Source organism: Helobdella robusta, assembly GCF_000326865.2.
Source record: "Helobdella robusta unplaced genomic scaffold HELROscaffold_103, whole genome shotgun sequence".
Classification (NCBI taxonomy): Eukaryota; Metazoa; Annelida; class Clitellata; order Rhynchobdellida; family Glossiphoniidae; genus Helobdella; species Helobdella robusta.
The window spans coordinates 344,631-363,435 of NW_008703585.1; the positions used below are offsets into that span (position 1 = coordinate 344,631).

General features: G+C 28.7%; 1 protein-coding gene across 1 annotated transcript; it reads right to left on the minus strand.

The window, feature by feature from the left end:
- Window positions 1-1,353: 1,353 nt before the first annotated feature.
- HELRODRAFT_183292 (hypothetical protein) lies at window positions 1,354-3,971 on the minus strand (the record flags this gene model as incomplete). Its single annotated transcript, XM_009012323.1, has 4 exons — window positions 1,354-1,401; window positions 1,853-1,953; window positions 3,469-3,585; window positions 3,905-3,971. 4 exons carry the CDS (start codon window positions 3,969-3,971, stop codon window positions 1,354-1,356), a joined length of 333 nt encoding a protein of 110 aa, XP_009010571.1.
- Between the last annotated feature and the right edge of the window lie 14,834 nt (window positions 3,972-18,805).

Genomic DNA, 18,805 nt, shown 5'->3' on the forward strand with positions numbered 1-18,805 from the left:
TTCATTCATTCATTCATTCATTCATTCATTCATTCATTCATTCATTCATTCATTCATTCATTCATTCATTCATTCATTCATTCATTCATTCATTCATTCATTCATTCATTCATTCATTCATTCATTCATTCATTCATTCATTCATCCATCCATCCATCCATCCATCCATCCATCCATCCATTCATTCATTCATTCATTCATTCATTCATTCATTCATTCATTCATTCATTTTTTCTTCGTTTGTTCATTTGTTTTTACCTCAATTTATCAATCTTCTCCTTAACTCAACTCATCTTTTCTGTAACACACGAGTAAGTCTGTGAAGTTATTTCCATTTTCAAAAATTTCCAATGCAATCATAATTTATGATATATTTGTTTTAATAACTTCAGTAATAGTAGTAGTAAGTGAAGATGTGTTAGTAGTAGTAGTGGTGGTGGTACTAGTAGTAGTAGTAGCCGCAAAAATTGCAGTCATTGCAGTAGCAGCAGCAGCAGCAGATGTAGTAGTACTGGTGGATGGTATTAATCTGCGAAAAGCTAGTGATATTTATGATTGTACGCATGAACGCGAACATGCATGTGTATGAGTGTATTAGAATGTATGTGTGTGTATATATATATATATATATTTATATATGTGTGTGTGTGTGTGTGTTTAAAATGCGTATATACACAAACACATATACGCAGACATTTGTAAGTGTGCGTTTATGTGTGAGAATGATGTAAATAATTAAGTATAGTATGTTTATATACTTATTCCTATCTGTAAATTTGACTATATAACACATATTCACATATTCACATGTGTATATATTTGCATCAATGAACACAATAATTTGTTCTAAAAAGCAGCACTATAAATTTATACATATATAATTTTGTATGTGTATATGTGTGCATGTATGTATGTATGTATGAATGTATGTATGTCTGTATGTATGTATATATATATATATATAGACCAATGTATGTATGTACGCTTTTGTTTGTTGCTTTAACTGCTTATAATATATTGGGTATATAAGCGTATATATATATATATGTACATGCATACACACACATACACGCACACACACACACGCACACTTGTGTATATATGTTAGGGGGTAATGTCTATGTGTTCATTTTTGTTTGCTGTTTAGAAGTTTTTAGAAATTATTCTTCTGTGAGGTTGATCTTATTGTAGAATGAATTTATTCAACTTTTTTTTAATAAATTGTTTCGAATTAATTTAAATAAAATATATTTTCTAAATTAACATTTGATTTGTTTGATTTATTTAACCGTAATGTTTATTTTATTGTAAATTGACAATTAATTTATTTTTTAATTACTTAGTATTATAGCTCTACAAGTCGTGAAGCCAATTTGTACTCAGAATATGCTCTTCACAAGTCTAGAGAGGTTAGATTAATTTGCGTTTTAGAGTTCAAATTTTGAAAACAAATGTTTTTTCAAAAACATAAATACGTTCGTAGTTGGTTTAATTTGTTTATATAAAATTTCGAAATTATCAAATGGTGTAACACGCACATAAACACACACACACATCTACACGCACACACATCTCCACACGCACACACATCTCCACACGCACACACATCTACACGCACACACACATCTCCACACATACATATGTTGATCAAGTTTTCTACTTGCTTTTGCTATGTGTATAAGCATATAAAGTTGGGATTGGGCTCTTTCTTATGCTGACTAGAGAGGCATAGTATGTAGTATACAAAGGTGGGGATGTTTGTTAATTGTTTATATATACACACACACACGCACACACATACTTACACACACACACACACACACATTCACATTCATACATACATACTACATACATGATCGGTGGCATTGGAATGTGAAAAGGATTGCTTGCTTGGCTTTTTGAAGGTCTTGGCTAAAATTGTATGCGTCTCAACTAGAACAACCTGCTCATTGCCTGAATGAATGAATGAGTAAATGAATGAATGAATGAATGAATGAGTAAATGAATGAATGAATGAATGAATAACAAATAGCCACATTCAACATACAAGCATTCATACATTCACCAATACACACAACACAATCTTTTCGTATTTACATTACGTACATTCGTAATACGAATTGATGCTTAGTGATAGCAGTTCATTCAATCATTTAGATAAACATATGTATATTTTCCGATCTCTCATTCTACCTCTCTTTCTCTTTCTCTCTTTCTCTCTCTTTTTGTCTCTCTCTCTCTCTCTCTTTCTCTTTCAAGCACATACACATATACATGTTTATCTTTGTTTATGTATATTGTTTAACGCGGCCACTGTTTAGCGCCTCTATGGAATGATTTATGATTTCCCGCTTCTTTTAGTTTTCGCGGTTTTTTCTGTATTTGCGGTGTATTTGTATGAGAGTTTATGTGCGTATTGACGTTTTTTTGTTTATGTGTTTGTGTGTTTTGCATTTTTTTTATATAAGTATATGGCTAATTTTATTTCTATAACTTTATGTGTGTGTGTGTGTTTGTTTGCGTATGTGCATATGTGTGCGTGTCCGTGTGTGTGTGTTTGTGTAGAGTAAAAATGAGTGTATGAAAAGTTGTTTGTTTGTTGGATGATAACGCTGATTAATGTTTAGTACTTCGTTAATGCTCCGGCTAGGCCGTGAGATATATTACTACCATCATCATCATCCTCTTCTTACTCATCATCATCGTTGGCGTCATCATGATCATCATCGTCATCATCTTCACCGTCCAAGGAAAACATAAATGGTACAAGTTACAATAAATAGGCATATATCTGTGTGAATATGTTGTGTGTAGTTTTTCATCATCGTCTTCATCATCATCATCATCATCGTTCTTCATCACCATCTTTATCAACTACATCTTCATCATTATCGTAATTCATCATTTTCGTCATGATAATCCTCATAATCCTCACAAACATTCGCATCATTTTAAATGATTGGAGGTGCTATGATTTTCGCTAGAGTAACAAAGCCGGTTTTTCTAGGTTCAACTGCTCGTTGAGTCAGATTTTTTGTGTACACTATTACAATGATGAAAATCGACATCATTATTATCGGCATCTTTGTGATTATCACCATCATTATTGTTATCATAGTTCAAAAACAACAACATTATCGTCTACTGCATTTTTATCAACTACAACAACAAAAATATCATTCATTATCACTATTAGCAACAACAACAGCATCACCATTAATGACGTCACTACATATCAACAACAACATCAACAAAATTATCAACATCAACAACAACATCAACCATAACAACAAAAACAACAACATCAACAACAAAAACAACAACAGTATTAACAACAACAACATTAACAACAACAACAACAACATTAACAACAACAACAACATTAACAACAAAATCAACAACAAAAACAACAACAGTATTAAAAACAACAACATTAACAACAATAACAACGTCATCAGCAAAAAAAACTTTTCTTTTCTTTCCTCAATATTATAGCGCTTAATGTTGCTATTAAAAAAAACTTTACGACGACTACCGACGCTCTGATTGTTTTTCTGTTTTGATTTACACCTCCTTCCCACATTCCTAGACGACATTGTTAATATTATTATTATAATTATTATAATTATTATTAATATTATTGTTGTTGTTTTTAGTGTTGTTGTTTTTGTTAATATTATTTTTATTTTTTTATTATTTACATTTTTCGGAATAATTTTTGAAATTTCTTTCAATTTTTCTTCCTCCCTCTCTTTCTCTTTCTCTCTCTCTCTCTCCTTTCTCTTTTATTCTACCTTCTCTTTCTCTCCTCTTTCTCTTTCATTCGTTCTTTCTACTTTTCTTTCTTCCTCTTACTTATAAAATGTAAATAGAGATTAGTTTGATGTTAAGTCTTTTTCCTTACGTGCGTCATTCAAATAGTTGAAGAAGACACTATATAGAGATTTTGTGTGACCGGTATTCAATTTCATGTTAAATCATTATTTTTGTTGTTGCAGTTGTTGTCGTTGTCGTCGTTCTTGTTGTCGTTGTTGTTAATTTTGTTATTATTACTATTATTGTTGTTATTATTACTATGTATATATTTATATTGTTACAGTGTTCGAGTTAGGGTTAGGGTTTACTCTTTCGAGATTGAATAAATATTCCGTATTAATTACTGTTGCTATTTTTTATTTATTTAAACAAAAATTAATTTAATGAAATAATTGAATATCTCATTTTAATAATAAGTTAGTGCCGTGAATTTATCCATTTCTTCATCCATTGGCTTGCTATTTCCAGCTTTTATTCTATGGTTTTTATAAATCGATTTGCCAATTAGATACAAATAACCAAGATAGTATTTTAATGAGTCAAATTTTGAAAACCTACATTAACAAATAAAATGGTCATATTTAAATAATTTAAAATATAATTTAAATAACGACAATAATAATAATAGCAATAAAAATGATGATGATGATTATTATTATTTTTATTATTATTATTATTATTATAGTTTTAAAACTTCTACCCATTTAGTTAAATTATTTTTGAACTTTGATTTAAATCGAAGAATGATTTTTAAAAAAAAATTTGTTTATATGTGTGTGTTAGCTTTAGTCGAAAAATTCAAAAATATATAAATTAATTATTTTATTGTATGTAATGAAATAATATTATAGTAGCGAGATGTTATGTGAGTAAAGTGCTTGGCACAAAAGTCGCAGCCACCGAGTTTGATTGCAAGGAGATCCCAAACAATCACATGCAATGTGTGTTTGTTTGTGTTTGTTTGATGCATGGTTTCACGTGTGTGTTTGATGTTGTTGAAGTCTTAAATATTTAAGAAAGAATTTAAATAAATAAATAATTATTTTAATAATTATGAATAACATATTCAAATTTAGATAATGAACGAATTTATTTTCAATTAATTCTTGCGGTATTTAGCAAAATGGTTAGAAAATGAAATTTTTTTATAAAAATTTAAATTTATTAGACTTAAATCTGTATATATTCATAGATAAAATATGAATTTAAAATAATTATTATTACATATGTAATAATAATGATGAAATAAATATATATGTGCGAGTATGTGTGTATGTTTGTTAGATTAAATGTATGTATGTGTATGTAAATCGATTTATTTAATGTTGTATATTTGAGTTTGTAAGCAATATCTATTTAAATAGATAACACATGTGTGTTTGTGTGTGTGTCTTTTTATGTCTGTGTGTAGTTTTGTATGCATGCATTCATTGGTGTTTGTTGGTAAATAAATATACAAATATCATTGAATGAATTGCCAAGTATGTTTGTGTGTTTTTATCTATGTGTGTATGTGTGTGTTTGTATGTATGTGTGTTTGTATGTATGTGTGTGTATGTGTTTAATTGTTGCCAACTCAACTTAATTATATAATCTAGTTGGCTAAAGTTGAAAATGAGTTAATTCATGCTAATGAGATTTCTAGTGGTTTTCATTTATTTAAATGAATGTATGAAAGCATTTGTTAAAATTTTGATGTGTGTGTATGTATGTGTATATGTGCGTATGTGTGAGTGTGTGTGTGTGTGAATGCGTATGTGTGAGTGTGTGTGTGGAGGGATATACATATATGATTTGTATACACGTGGTTATGGGATGTGCATGAATATGTGCGTGTATGTGCAAGATTTTGATGTATGTTTGTATGTATAATTGTTTTTATGTGAATATTTTCTCAATTTTTAAAATATACATACGCTCGTGTTTGTATAAATGTATGTGTATGTGTGAATTTATAAAATGAAGGGTAAGGGCTGTGTGAAGGTTTTATGTGTTTAATTTTTGTGTATGTGTGAGTACATATATATATATATATATGAAATACTTATATATATTTTATATATACTTATGTCTGTGAGAGTGATAGAGAATATATTGAATGTATAATAGATATGTGTGAACTTTTTTTGCATAGTTGTATGTGCGTGAAGTTTATGTTGGTGATAATTAATTGTCGAAATGTTTCTGTGTTTGTTTGTGTTGTTTATTTGGTAGCTTATGTGTCCGTGTCATGTATATGTTTTGTGTATTGGTGTGGAAAAATGCACACGAGTGTGTTTTGTTTTGTATGTGTGCCTCTGAACATTCATTCAATCGTGTTATAAGTTATTATCGTATTTGCTCTTAGTTTTATCTTCGAACACATTGTTGTAGAATGTTTTTTCAATGTTTTTTATTTGAAGATAGGTAAAAAAATACGAAAAAAAAGAATTTTTTTAATAAATATTTTATACTCAATTTACTCAGTTATAAGCGCTTTGTTGCTAAATGATTAATGCAAAGTAATATTAATAATATATTCCAATTTTATTATTATTTATATTTAGTGAAATTAATTCTGTATATTTTAAATAAATAATATCTCTCGAAAACACATAAAAAAAATTTGTCAGTACAGACTGTTATAATACTATTCAGAAAAACATTAACGGCATTCATTAAAACCGAGCCAATGCTGCTACCAATGCTACTTCTACTACTACTGCTGCTGCTACTACTAATGCTGCTGCTGCTGCTGCTGCTACTACTACTACAACAAATAATGATAGTAATATATTTTGTTGATAAGCGTAATAAGATTCGCCATAGAGCCCCATTCTCTCGATAAAAAATTTTCCATTCTTTTGAAGAAAATTTAATTTCAAATATTTATGAGTGTCATGTCATACAGCATTTTTTCAACGCTCCTGAGATATCTTACGCAGAATAAAAATTATAATAACTATTATCATTAATATTATTATTATTATTGTTATTTCAAATTATACTTCATTATTAAATATCATTTTTGATGCTGTTGTTTTTATTAATATCTACAATGTATAGGTTATTGATATTTTAGAAAGGTCATAAGGTTAAAGGTCATTCTCATTTGCGCTTTTTCTTTGGAGGTAGCATCAACAGCAAACACACAAGCTCGTTTGTATGGATACGCACACACACACACACATACACACACACTCACACACACATACACACACAAACACAGACACACACACACATACAAATTGCAAATGAAATGCGTGGATCTGTGTGCATTCGAATCTAGTCACTTCGACACCAGAACCAGATGTCTTTTCCCATTAAGCTTGTCACTCCACTCAATGCTGAATGGTCATTGTGGTTGTTATCAGTGTTGTTGATTATCTAATTATATTTATTATTATTCTTGTTACCTCCGTTGGTAACTTTTATGATTTCATATTTTATAAATTATTCAAACATTTCTGAATTTACTGCAAAAATTGACAAGTTACTAATATCCCATTCAAGTACATAATAAGTGTTCAGCACAGCATTGCGTTTCAAAAATCACATGGGATTTAATCTGCGTTTGAAGCCGGTTAGAATGTGATAGTTCGTTAATAGGGTATTACCATTTTTCATGTAATTTTGCTTAGTGGCTATGACATGTTTGCTCGTCTTTTGTTAGGACTTTTAAATTTCCTTACAATCTTTTGTTATGGTTATGGTTAGAGTTAGTTTTTTTTCATTTTTATCAGAGCATTATCAACATTTATCGCCTATTTGGATTAAAAAGCAACATTTAAGCAACTGTCATCATTATTGTGATCATAATAATAACAACAACAATATTAATAATAATAATAATAACAATAATAATAATGAAATAATACGTACATGAAAAGGTAAGACTCATTAAAAGTTAATGGATATTAAATTAATTTTGAGTTAATAATGCAGTGAGTAAAATATAATCAATAAAATTTATACAAAAATAAAATGCAGTTATTGTTAATAAAAGCTTTTTTAACTCATTGCCTAAAAAAGAACAAACAACAAAGAATGTTATAGATTATTGAGTTCACAGTGGATATTGTAAATAATAATAATAATTAATAATAATAATAACAATAATAATAATTAATAATAATAATAATCATCATCATCTCGTACTCGTCAGTGGCAGTAGCCGTAGAAGCTGCAGTAGTTGTAGTCTTAGTAGTGGTAGAAGTTGTTGTTTTTGTTGTGCTAGTTGAATCGTCATCTATATTGTTAACATCATTCCTTCATTCCTATAAGAAGAAGAATCCTTCTTATAGTATTATTATAATACTAATAATATCAACAAGTATTATTATTGTTATTATTATAATTATTATTGTTGTTGTTGCTGTTATTATTATTATTGTTATAGAATAAAAATAAAATAAAATATAAATGAACCAGACACGTCTCGGTATCGATTAGTTAGCATTCTCACAGCCAGTGTAAAAAAAAACTCATCAACAATCACGACAACAGCAACATCATCATCATCATCGATAAGAGAGCAACATTATCATTGAGCGAAAACATGATGAAGATGATGACGATGGTGACGTGGCTGTTGTTATGACGACAAAGATGATGACGACGACGACGACGATGAAGTTGATGACGATGATGTCGTTTTTGTAGCAGCTGCTATGACTGTTTTTATTTCCTACGTTGTTACTACTACTACTACCACCACAACTACTATTACTACTACTGCTGCTACTACTACTACTACTACTACTACTACTACTACTACTTCTACTATTACTACTACTACTACCTTTTTTTTCTAGTTTATATCTTTTTCTTTCTCGTCTTGGAGTTTATCATTTCCATAGCTCAGAATTCGCTAATAGCCATAAATTTTCCACTAATGCTGACAAAGCCTTCTTTACTTTTTGCAAAAGTATTTTTTCTGAGGTGTTAATATCTATGGTAGCAGTATGAATTTTAGTAATCTTAGAAGTAGTAAAAGCTACTGCAACTACCACCAATAGTAGTTGTTGTAACATCAGTAGTAGCAGCAGTTTTTTCTTCTTTGTACTAGTAGTAGTAAAGTAGTAGTAGTAGTAGCAGCACCAGAATTATTATTTGTTCTTCTTTGAAGTAGTATTAGTTTGTGTAGTAGTGGTAGTAGTAGTAGAAGTAGTAGTAGAAGTAGTAGTAATAGTAGTAGTAATAGTAGTAGTAGTAGTGGTAGTAGTAGTAGTGGTAGTAGTAGTAGTGTAGTAGTAGAGTAGTAGTAGTAGTAGTAGTGGTAGCTACAGTATTATTATTCGTTTTTCTTTTTAGTAGTGGTAGTAGTGGTAATTATTAAGGGGCTGTTATAATAAGAATTGGTTCTAGGAGGAGTAATAGTAGTAGTAATAGTAGTAGTAGTAGTGGTAGTAGTAGTAGTGGTAGTAGTAGTAGTGTAGTAGTAGAGTAGTAGTAGTAGTAGTAGTGGTAGCTACAGTATTATTATTCGTTTTTCTTTTTAGTAGTGGTAGTAGTGGTAATTATTAAGGGGCTGTTATAATAAGAATTGGTTCTAGGAGGAGTAACTTCTTAGAATGAATGAGTGGGAAAGTTTCAACTAGAGTTCTACAAATGAGGTTTCTTCAATAGGATTGAAGAAAATGATAAGAAGGAAAGTCTTAGAGTGTTTCGTTGGTTAATAGTTAGAATCCTTGCTCTGACAAAGTAACAGCTTATACTATCATATTTTCAAACATTATATAATGTTCTTAAGAAAGATTTTTATGATTTAAACATTGAAGAGAGATGAGAGGCAGTGCTATTGCCCCGAAGTGAGATACAGTATAGTAGATTAGGTTAGATGAGCGAGTAGTAGAACATTCTACAGTCACTAACCCCAAATTGTAGTAGTAGTAGAGGTAGTAGCAGCAGTAGCAGCATAAGTATCGAAGTGTAGTAACAGAGATAGAAGCAGATTGAGAAGTTACTGCAAAACAACTCCAGGTTGTAAATTTGTCATCATTAAATTAGGATCATAACGAGCTGACATCTGTCGTAAAGTACGTTGAATCATGATGGCTGTTAAATTTTTACTGTTGTTACTATTACTATTGTTGTTGTTGTTGTTGTTGTTATTATTATTGTTATAGTTATTGTTATTATAGTAGTAGTAATAGCAGTAGTAATTGAAGCAGTTGTAGTAGTAGTAGTAGTCGTAGTAGTAGTAGTAGTAGTAATAGTAGTAGTCGTAGTCGTAGTAGTAGTAGTAGAAGTAGTTGGATTGTTTGATATTATTGTATATAGCGGTAGTAACATTTCTTTCTTTTTTTTCTTTCTTTTTTTTTCTCTCTCTCTCTTTCTCTCTCTCATTTTTATCAAGTTCGAATATATAATCGTCGTCATCATCATTGTCTACATCGTCATCATCATCATTATTTCAATTATCATCATTATCATTACTTATCTTATTATCAACATCATCATCATCATCATCCTCATCATTATCCAATTCCGGCTGAAAAAATGATATATCTTTATTTCCAAACAGTAACTATTAATGATGATTTAATAATTTTGATAAAATATAATTTAAATAAAATATCATTTTAATGAAATATTATTGCAATAAAATAGTATTTTAATAGAATATGTAAATAAATATAGGAATGAATTAATGAATGAATTAATGAATAATATTCAAACATAAAAAATAAAAAAAAAATGAGTGAATGAACGAATTTGAAAATCTCAAAAAAGAATTTTCAACATCATAATAGTGTACAGGGAGGACTTGCATGTAATAGTAAATTATTCAATTAAGACTGCTTCTTTAAATCCTGAATTTGAATGAATGCAGGGATGAATGAATGAATGGATGGATAAATGGATGAATGAATGAACGAATGGATGAATGAATGGTTGGAAGAATGAATAAATGGATGGATGTGTGAACAAATGAACGAAAAAATGACAAAATTAGATTGAAGGGCATACGCAAAGTTTATCATACAGGTAAGAATCTACATAAAGTTAAATCAAATAAATTAATGGTAAATAAATAAACAAAAATGAATAAATAAAATAAAATTAAAATTAAAAAACATATAAATAAAAATAAAAAACCCAATGGAAAAATTGAAAAACCAAAGAGAAAGAAAGAGTTTGGATTTGTATGTTTCTTTATTATGCCTGCCATATCCCGGGACCTTTAAATAATAATTAAGATACTCAATCTACTATCTCTTTCTTTCTTTCTATCTCTCTCTCTCTCTCCTTCTTTCTCTTTCTCTTTTATTTAACTTCTCTTTTTTTTTCTTTTCGTATGTTTTTTCATTGTTTTATTGTTTTTATTAGCTCTCTATCTTTCTCTTTTAACATCTTTCTTCTTTCTCTTCTCTATCTTTGATTTTTCAATCAATTATTATTTAACTTTATGTCGTAAAAGAGATGTAACCATGTGATTAAATTACATTGCAATGCTATGATGGTGAATTTCTAAAATTAATTTTTACATTTTTAGCTATGTAACTTTTCTAATTTTTGCTTATTCAAATCCCACAACTATAAAAAAAAATTCGTTATTTATGAACATATTCTGAAAAAATTTAATCCAATTGAACTGCAAAAATCTAAAAATATTTACTATTTATAGATCTACACATACCTACGCCTCACACGCACATAAACACACGTACACACAAAAACACGTACACAGACTTATACGGAAAACTCCAGACCAACAGCAAGAACATAGTCATTATTTTTCATTATGCTTTGCATAGCATTTCTTTACTAAAAAGACTAAAAGTTTCTTTCTCCAAAAAATTATTTTTTTTTCTCTAGTAGATGTAAAAATGTAAATTGGATTTTTCAGATGTATTTGATTTTTATGTGTAATTTTTGTGTCTTGTGAATGGTTATTTGTTTTTTGCAAACATTTTTTCGTTTTTTTGGGGAATAATTTTAAGATTTTTTTCTGAAAATTTTGTGTTTATGTGTTTTGCATTCTGATCGTGAAGAAAATAATTTTTTTAGATTTAATATGAGCATAGCTTTTTAACTGTTTAATAATAAATGTTGTTGATAAAGTTAGTTCAACATTCTTGTCACAAGTTAAAATTTGAGAAATTTTTATAATAACTAAAACGCATTGCAAGTAAAATCATAATCAAATTCTTTTTAAAATTGAGAAGTAGAAAATTTTAAAATAATTATATAAACATTTGTATTCCTATTTAATGTTTTGATTATAGCATAGAATTGCTAGATAATATGAATAATGTCAGTTTTATAAGATAAATTTGAATGAAAATATGTTATCATTTAATAATGAATGAATTAATTATTTATTTACTTATTTATTTATTTAAGATATTTAATAATAGTTTATACTTTTAAAATAAAATAATTCTCTAGAATAAATAAGATAAAAATTGACAAAATAAAACTGAAAATAAAGACAAAATGACTTGATCACAAATATTTTGATAAATTTCTGGTTTTTTTACTATTATTATTATTGTCGTTATTATTATTATTACTATTTTTATTATTACAAATCTTATTATTATTGCTATTTTTCACTGTTATTATGTTTATTATTTTGTTTTTGTAAGTTATTTTTCGTAATTTTTGTTCAAAAATGCTTTTCCTCTTCAAAATGTTGGCACAAAATCAATGCGAATAAACATTCCCAATTGAAGGCCACTGCTTCGTTCATCATCGTCGTCGTCATCATCATTTTAATCATCCCCATCGTCTTCATCATCTTCTTAGTCATCATCAACGTCTTCATCATCATTTTAATCTTCCCCATCATCTTCATTATCTTCTTAGTCATCATCAACGTCTTCATCATCTTCTTAGTCATCTTCATCGTAGTCATCATCATTTTAATTATCCCCATCGTCTTCATCATCTTCTTATTCATCTTCATCGTCTTCGTCATCATTTTAATCATCTCCATCGTCTTCATCATCTTCTTATTCATCTTCATCGTCTTCATCATCATTTTAATCATCTTCATCGCCTGTGGCAGTGACGGAATTATTATCATATCATCATTATTTTCATCCTAATCGTCATTCCAATCATCACCAACTACAGCTTCAGTTATCAGTCTGTTGTTTATCGTGATTATCATTTTCCAGCATCATTTTTAACATCATCATCATCATCAACTTCATCATCATCATTTTCATTATCGTTGCTTTCACCATCACCAACTTCATCATCCTCATCTTCTTTTATATGTTTATATATATATAATTAATTAATAAATAATTAAGTGAAGTAATTAATAATTAATTATGTGAATAAATTAATAAATAATTAAGGGAATAAATTACTGAAAAACCAAATAGCTATCAACAAAGATATATGATAATAGTCAAAATGAATGATAATAATAATAAATAATAATATTTTATGAAATAATAGATAATAATAATAATAATAATAAATAGACAGATAAATAGTCGGTGTTTATAAATATATATTCAGATTAGGAGGTGTTTATTAGACTAGAGCATCTATATATTTGTCACCTTGAATGTGTTAATTTGTTTGTACGTATATTTTTGTGTGTATTTGTTTGTGTGTGTGTTGTGTGTGTACGCGATTCAAATGGTTTAGATTTGTTCTTTACGTTGTTGTATGGGTTATTATGTTTTTGTTAGTGCTATAGGTTTGTATGTTTGTATATTGGTCGCCTTACTCATCTCTTTCTCTATGTTTTTCTAAGAAAATTCAGCTGTTTTTTTGATTGTTTTGCATAGGTGTTGTTGTTTATTGTTAGAGATTTTAGATGTTAATGTAGTTGTATTTATTGTTGTTTATTTATAAGAGTTGTTGCGATTATTGTTGTTTGTGTGCTGTTGTTGTTGTTTATGTGAAATGTTGTTTATTTGTATTTTTGTGTGTTTTTAAATTTAGCTGCTTGATTTTCATTTGTTTTGTTAATTGTTTGCTGTTTTTAATGTAAATAAAATTGTTCTTTTTATCGTCTATGTAGTTCTTTATTATTTTCCTACTAAATCGTGACATCATAATTTATGTTGTTGTTGTTGTTTAATATCTTTGTTTGTGTATATATAGGTGATTTTGAAGATTTATTTATATGTTGATTACGTAATTTAAATTTAATTAATTATTTTTTTTGAACAAAATGTTTTGTAAGTTTGTTGTAGTTTTGGGTTTCTAGAGATGATTCAATTAAAATGTGTTATCCATGTGTTATCTGACAAATAGACAAGTGATTTTACTTACGTACACTTGTATGTGTGCGTGCGTGTGTGAGTGCAAGGGTGTGTATGTGTGTGTGTTTGCGCGTGTATGTATGTGTGCATATGTGTGTATTTTAAGATTTTCATTGTCTCTTATTACTGCCATTTCTTTTGTCTCTAGTTAGCTGGGTTTATGCATATATATAGATAGACACGCTTTGTATGCATGAACACATGTGTATGTCTGATGTGCGTATTGTGTGTGTGTATTGTGTGTGATTTGTATGTATGTGTGGGATGTGTGTGTGTGTGTGTTGTGTGTGTGTAGCCGTATATATACACCGGCAAATTCTTTGTGGTGCTTCAACGTAAAGTTTAACAGTTAACGCGTGCTATTTTAATTCCGAATTGAATTAAAGTTAAATAAAACAAATAAAAATAATAATAAAAAAAGTAATAATTATTATAATAATTATGACAACAATAAAATAATATTATCAACAGTAATTGTAGAAATTTTGTTTGGGAGATACAAGTGCTTTTTGATCTGCTGCTAGTAAATCAACGAAAGATAGGTAACATTAATATTAGTAATTATTTTTATTATATTATTATTATTTGCATATTATTATTATTTATATATATATAAAATTTATTGATTTCGTTGATTTTTAAAAATTTTGTATTAAGTTGTTTGTGTGTAGCTTTGCTTTAATGTGCGTATATTCTCCATTTTGATTGTATTTTTGAGTTTGAATTTTATTTTAAAGTTAAATATGGAAGTTTTATTAGTTTGCAACTTTGTATTCTTAGTTTGGTATTCATGTGGATTTATATTTGTGTTGTGTCTGCTTTGTATCACCTTGTTTATACAAGTATGTAAGTAATTTGTATTAGTTGTGAAAATAATAAGAATTATTTGTATCTTGGTATATACCTTTTGGTATTTTGGTACTGAGGCAAACTTGCATGTGACAGAGAGGATCGTATAACGACGAAGTTTTCAACGCTAGAAGTTGATTGAGCATGGATTTTCATTTCAAACCAATTAATTTTATACCCTCTCTTCTCTCTCTCTCTATCTTGAATTATTTATTCCTACCGCTTTCTTTCAATCTCTCTCTCTCTCTCTCTCTCTCTCTCTTTCTTTCTCTTTTGTAGTTCTCTGATTTGAGAAATTTAAGTTGGAATGCGTGTTAAGTTTTAAAATTTAGCAAATCTTGGGTGAAAATCTTTTTCAACGAAATTATTTTAAAAAGGTTTTAATTATTTTCTGCTTAACTACCTTCTGAAATTCTCTCACAAGTTACAATTTATGTTTCAACGTGGAAGAAAAAAAACTTTTTCTCTCTCTCGCTTGCTCTTTCCTCTCTCTCTCTCTCTCTCTTTCTCTCTCTCTGTCTTTTTCTCTGTCTCTTTTTTTTCTAATCATTTTTTCACTTTCTTTCATTCTTCAACATATCTCCCAATATTTTCATCTCTCGTTTTCTTCTTTTTATTCCCATTATTTTACATACTCCCATACTCTTTCGTTCTCTATTTTTCACGCTTTTTTTCTTTCCTCTCACTCACTCTCTTTCTGTTTCTGTCGCTCTCTTTTTCTTTCTCTCTCTCTTTCTCTCTCTCTCTTTCTCTCTCTCTTTCTCTCTCTCTCTCTTTCTCTGTGTACTGTATAGATTTGTGTACATTTTTTTGTAGTTTTTCTTGGAGCCTGTTTTATTTTCTTTTGTAGTTTTTTGTTTTTTTGTTGTTGTTTTTTTTATGTTTGTTCTTCTCTTGTTTGTCGTAACAATTTGTTGGCGGTTGACGTTGGGATAGAGATTTATGACTGAGAAGCTTTTCAAAGAGAGAAAAAAGGGAATTATTTTCTTCAAAAGTTTTGCTCAATCACCAGCACGATCATCATCACTACTTGTCTCACCGTTATCATCATCATCATCATCATCTTCATCTTTATCATCGTTATCATCGTCTTTATCATCATCATTTTCGTCGCTGTCATCGTCCCCTTCATCAGTAGCGCCATAGTGATATGGTTTGGGCGGCTAGTGTAGTATGTTGATTCGCGTGTGTATGTGTGTTTGCGCACGCGTGTGTGTGTGTTTGTGTTTGTGTGTGTGTATGTTTTTGTGCGTGTGTGTGCACCAAGTTACCACGCTTTCTTTGTAGATGATAACTAACACAGAGACGCATCAAGACGACTCTGACAGTATGGGTGAAAATTTTTGTGAGGTTCAAGCATTAACTTGGATCAAGTAAGGTACGTGTGCAAGGCATGTAAGAATTCAAGCATGCATGTATATATGTATGTATGCAGTGACTAATTTAGACTGCATTTGCGTTGAGGTCAGCATTTTTTAAATATTCAAGTTTTAACTGTAGTGCCAACATTTTTCTTTCTAATTTAATTTTAGGTTGGCTTTAGATGAGAAACTTTACTTGCTCTATTGACACAAGGAGTTTCTCTGATCTATATATATATATATATATATATATATATATCAGATTTTATTAGATTTTATCAGATTTAAAGAGATTTGACATCATAGCACATGGTTGAAAATATCATATTTTCAACTTCATAATGATGGTGACGACGACGATGATGATGACAATGTTGATGATGATAACAATAATACTGAAAGGCAGAAAGAGCGACCTGGAGACATAGAGAAAGAGTTAGAGAGAAAGAGGGAATGAGAGAAAGAGAGAGAGAGGGAGAGAAAGAGAGTGTATGATGTCAGTTACGTCATTTTCGACCATTGATTTAGTGGTCTCTAGGCGTTTTAAGAAAGGAGAAACAAATACATGCATTTGTTTGAAATATTTTTGTATATCTTTGTATGGTTTCTATTTGTATGTTGTATGTTTTTATGATGTTGTATGTTTGTTGTCGATATGTTTTTTGTTTATTTAGTTTGTATGACAGTGTAGGTTTGTATGTCGTTTATCTGTATGTCTGTGTGTTTGTATACTTGTTGTTTGTTTGTTTGTTTGTTGTTGTTTGTATGTTTTCGTTTGTTTGTATGTTTATTATCTTGTTTGTTTATATATTAGTATTAACATTTACTTTCTTTTTTATTATCATTTGATCAAATTCAATTTCTCAATCATAATATTAAATTGTTGCATAGGAGTAAATGGATTACTTTCATTAACTAATTATTTATTAATTGATCAGCCAATTGAAAATTCTTTTATTTTTCAAAAGCCAAAATCAAATAGTGAAAATAAATTGTATTAAAATCTTCTACAAACAATAAATAAAATATGGTAAGATAATCAAATCAAATTAATGGCAAATCGATCCATCCTCATTGTCAATGTCATGAGAGTTATATTTAAATAGCATTAACCTATGTTGAGATTCTGTTTAAATTGCGTATGACAAACTAATAGAACTGTTTATTAGTTTAAAGTTATAAGAAATTGGCCGAGAAAATTATGTTGAAACACAGTTTGATACTGCATGCTAGATTATTTGGCGAACATTACTTACTGGACACGAGGGAGTTTTCGCTTTGTTAAATTTCGACAAATTTGAATTAGTGAGCAGTTGTTGAATTTTTTGTACTTGCTTGCAAATCTGTTGACCAACCCGGGCCTGTCAAAAATTTCAACCAACATGTTGTTTGTACTGGAGTAATGAGTTCGCCAGTTGACTCGAGTACCGTGCCTCGAGTTTGAAGTCCCATTATGGGGTCAAAACAAGAATTTACTCGCGTTTTATTCAGAAGTTTTGAGGGACTGCTTCAATGAGCCAGTTTCTGTCAGAGAACAGTCCCGCTTGACAAAGATTGAAGAGCATTGGGTTCCTTCACAATTGCTGTTTTTTAAAAAAAAGTCGATTAATAATTGTTAATTATATACTTTTAACTATGTTATTAAATATATATAAATAAATATATTATTATTTTTACTATTATTCTTTTTGTTATTATTATTATTATTCTGAAAGAAATATTGAATAAAAGAATATTACGAATTTTATTGCTGCAATAAAATTGATATCTCAGCATAATGCTTCACCGGCTTTCAAGTAATATATCATATATCACTCTTTTATATCTACCTTCCTCTATCTCAATATTACTCTGCATATAGTATACACATCAATGTACCATTATTTTTCTTCTAGCTGTATTATAGGATGTAAGTATATTGCAAATAATATGATGTCGTAATATTATTATTAATTAAAATTAAATCTTGGAAAATAACTTTTTTTTGTTTTATAAAATATATATATTTTTAATTTATAAAATAATATATATATACTTTTAAATATTATATACATTTAATTAATTTATTTATTTTCTGTTAACATTTTGCTGTTAAAATATATTAATGGATGTGTACATTTATATAAAGACATGTCTACATTAAAGGCACTAGATTAAAATATAATTTATAATATATATATATATATATTATTAATTTTATATTTATATATATACAAGTATATTTATATATTTATTCATCTATATATTCATATTTCTGTATATTCAACAGATTAAGATATATTCTTTCACTCGTTCATTCACGTATTTTTTCTTTTCCTTTCTTTCTTTCTTCCTTCCTTTCTTTCTTTCTTTTTTTTTCTTTCTTTCTTTCTTTCATTCTTTCATTCATTCTTTCTATCTATCTATCATTTTTTTTCTTTCTTTCTTTCTTTCTTTCTTTCTTTATTTCTTTCTTTCTATCTAAAGCTCATTCATCTGAAGCTACACTCCCACCTACCTCTCACTATCTCATCAATCTCAAACTACCCTCACTGCAACCAGTTACTATCTCACTCATTGTTCATT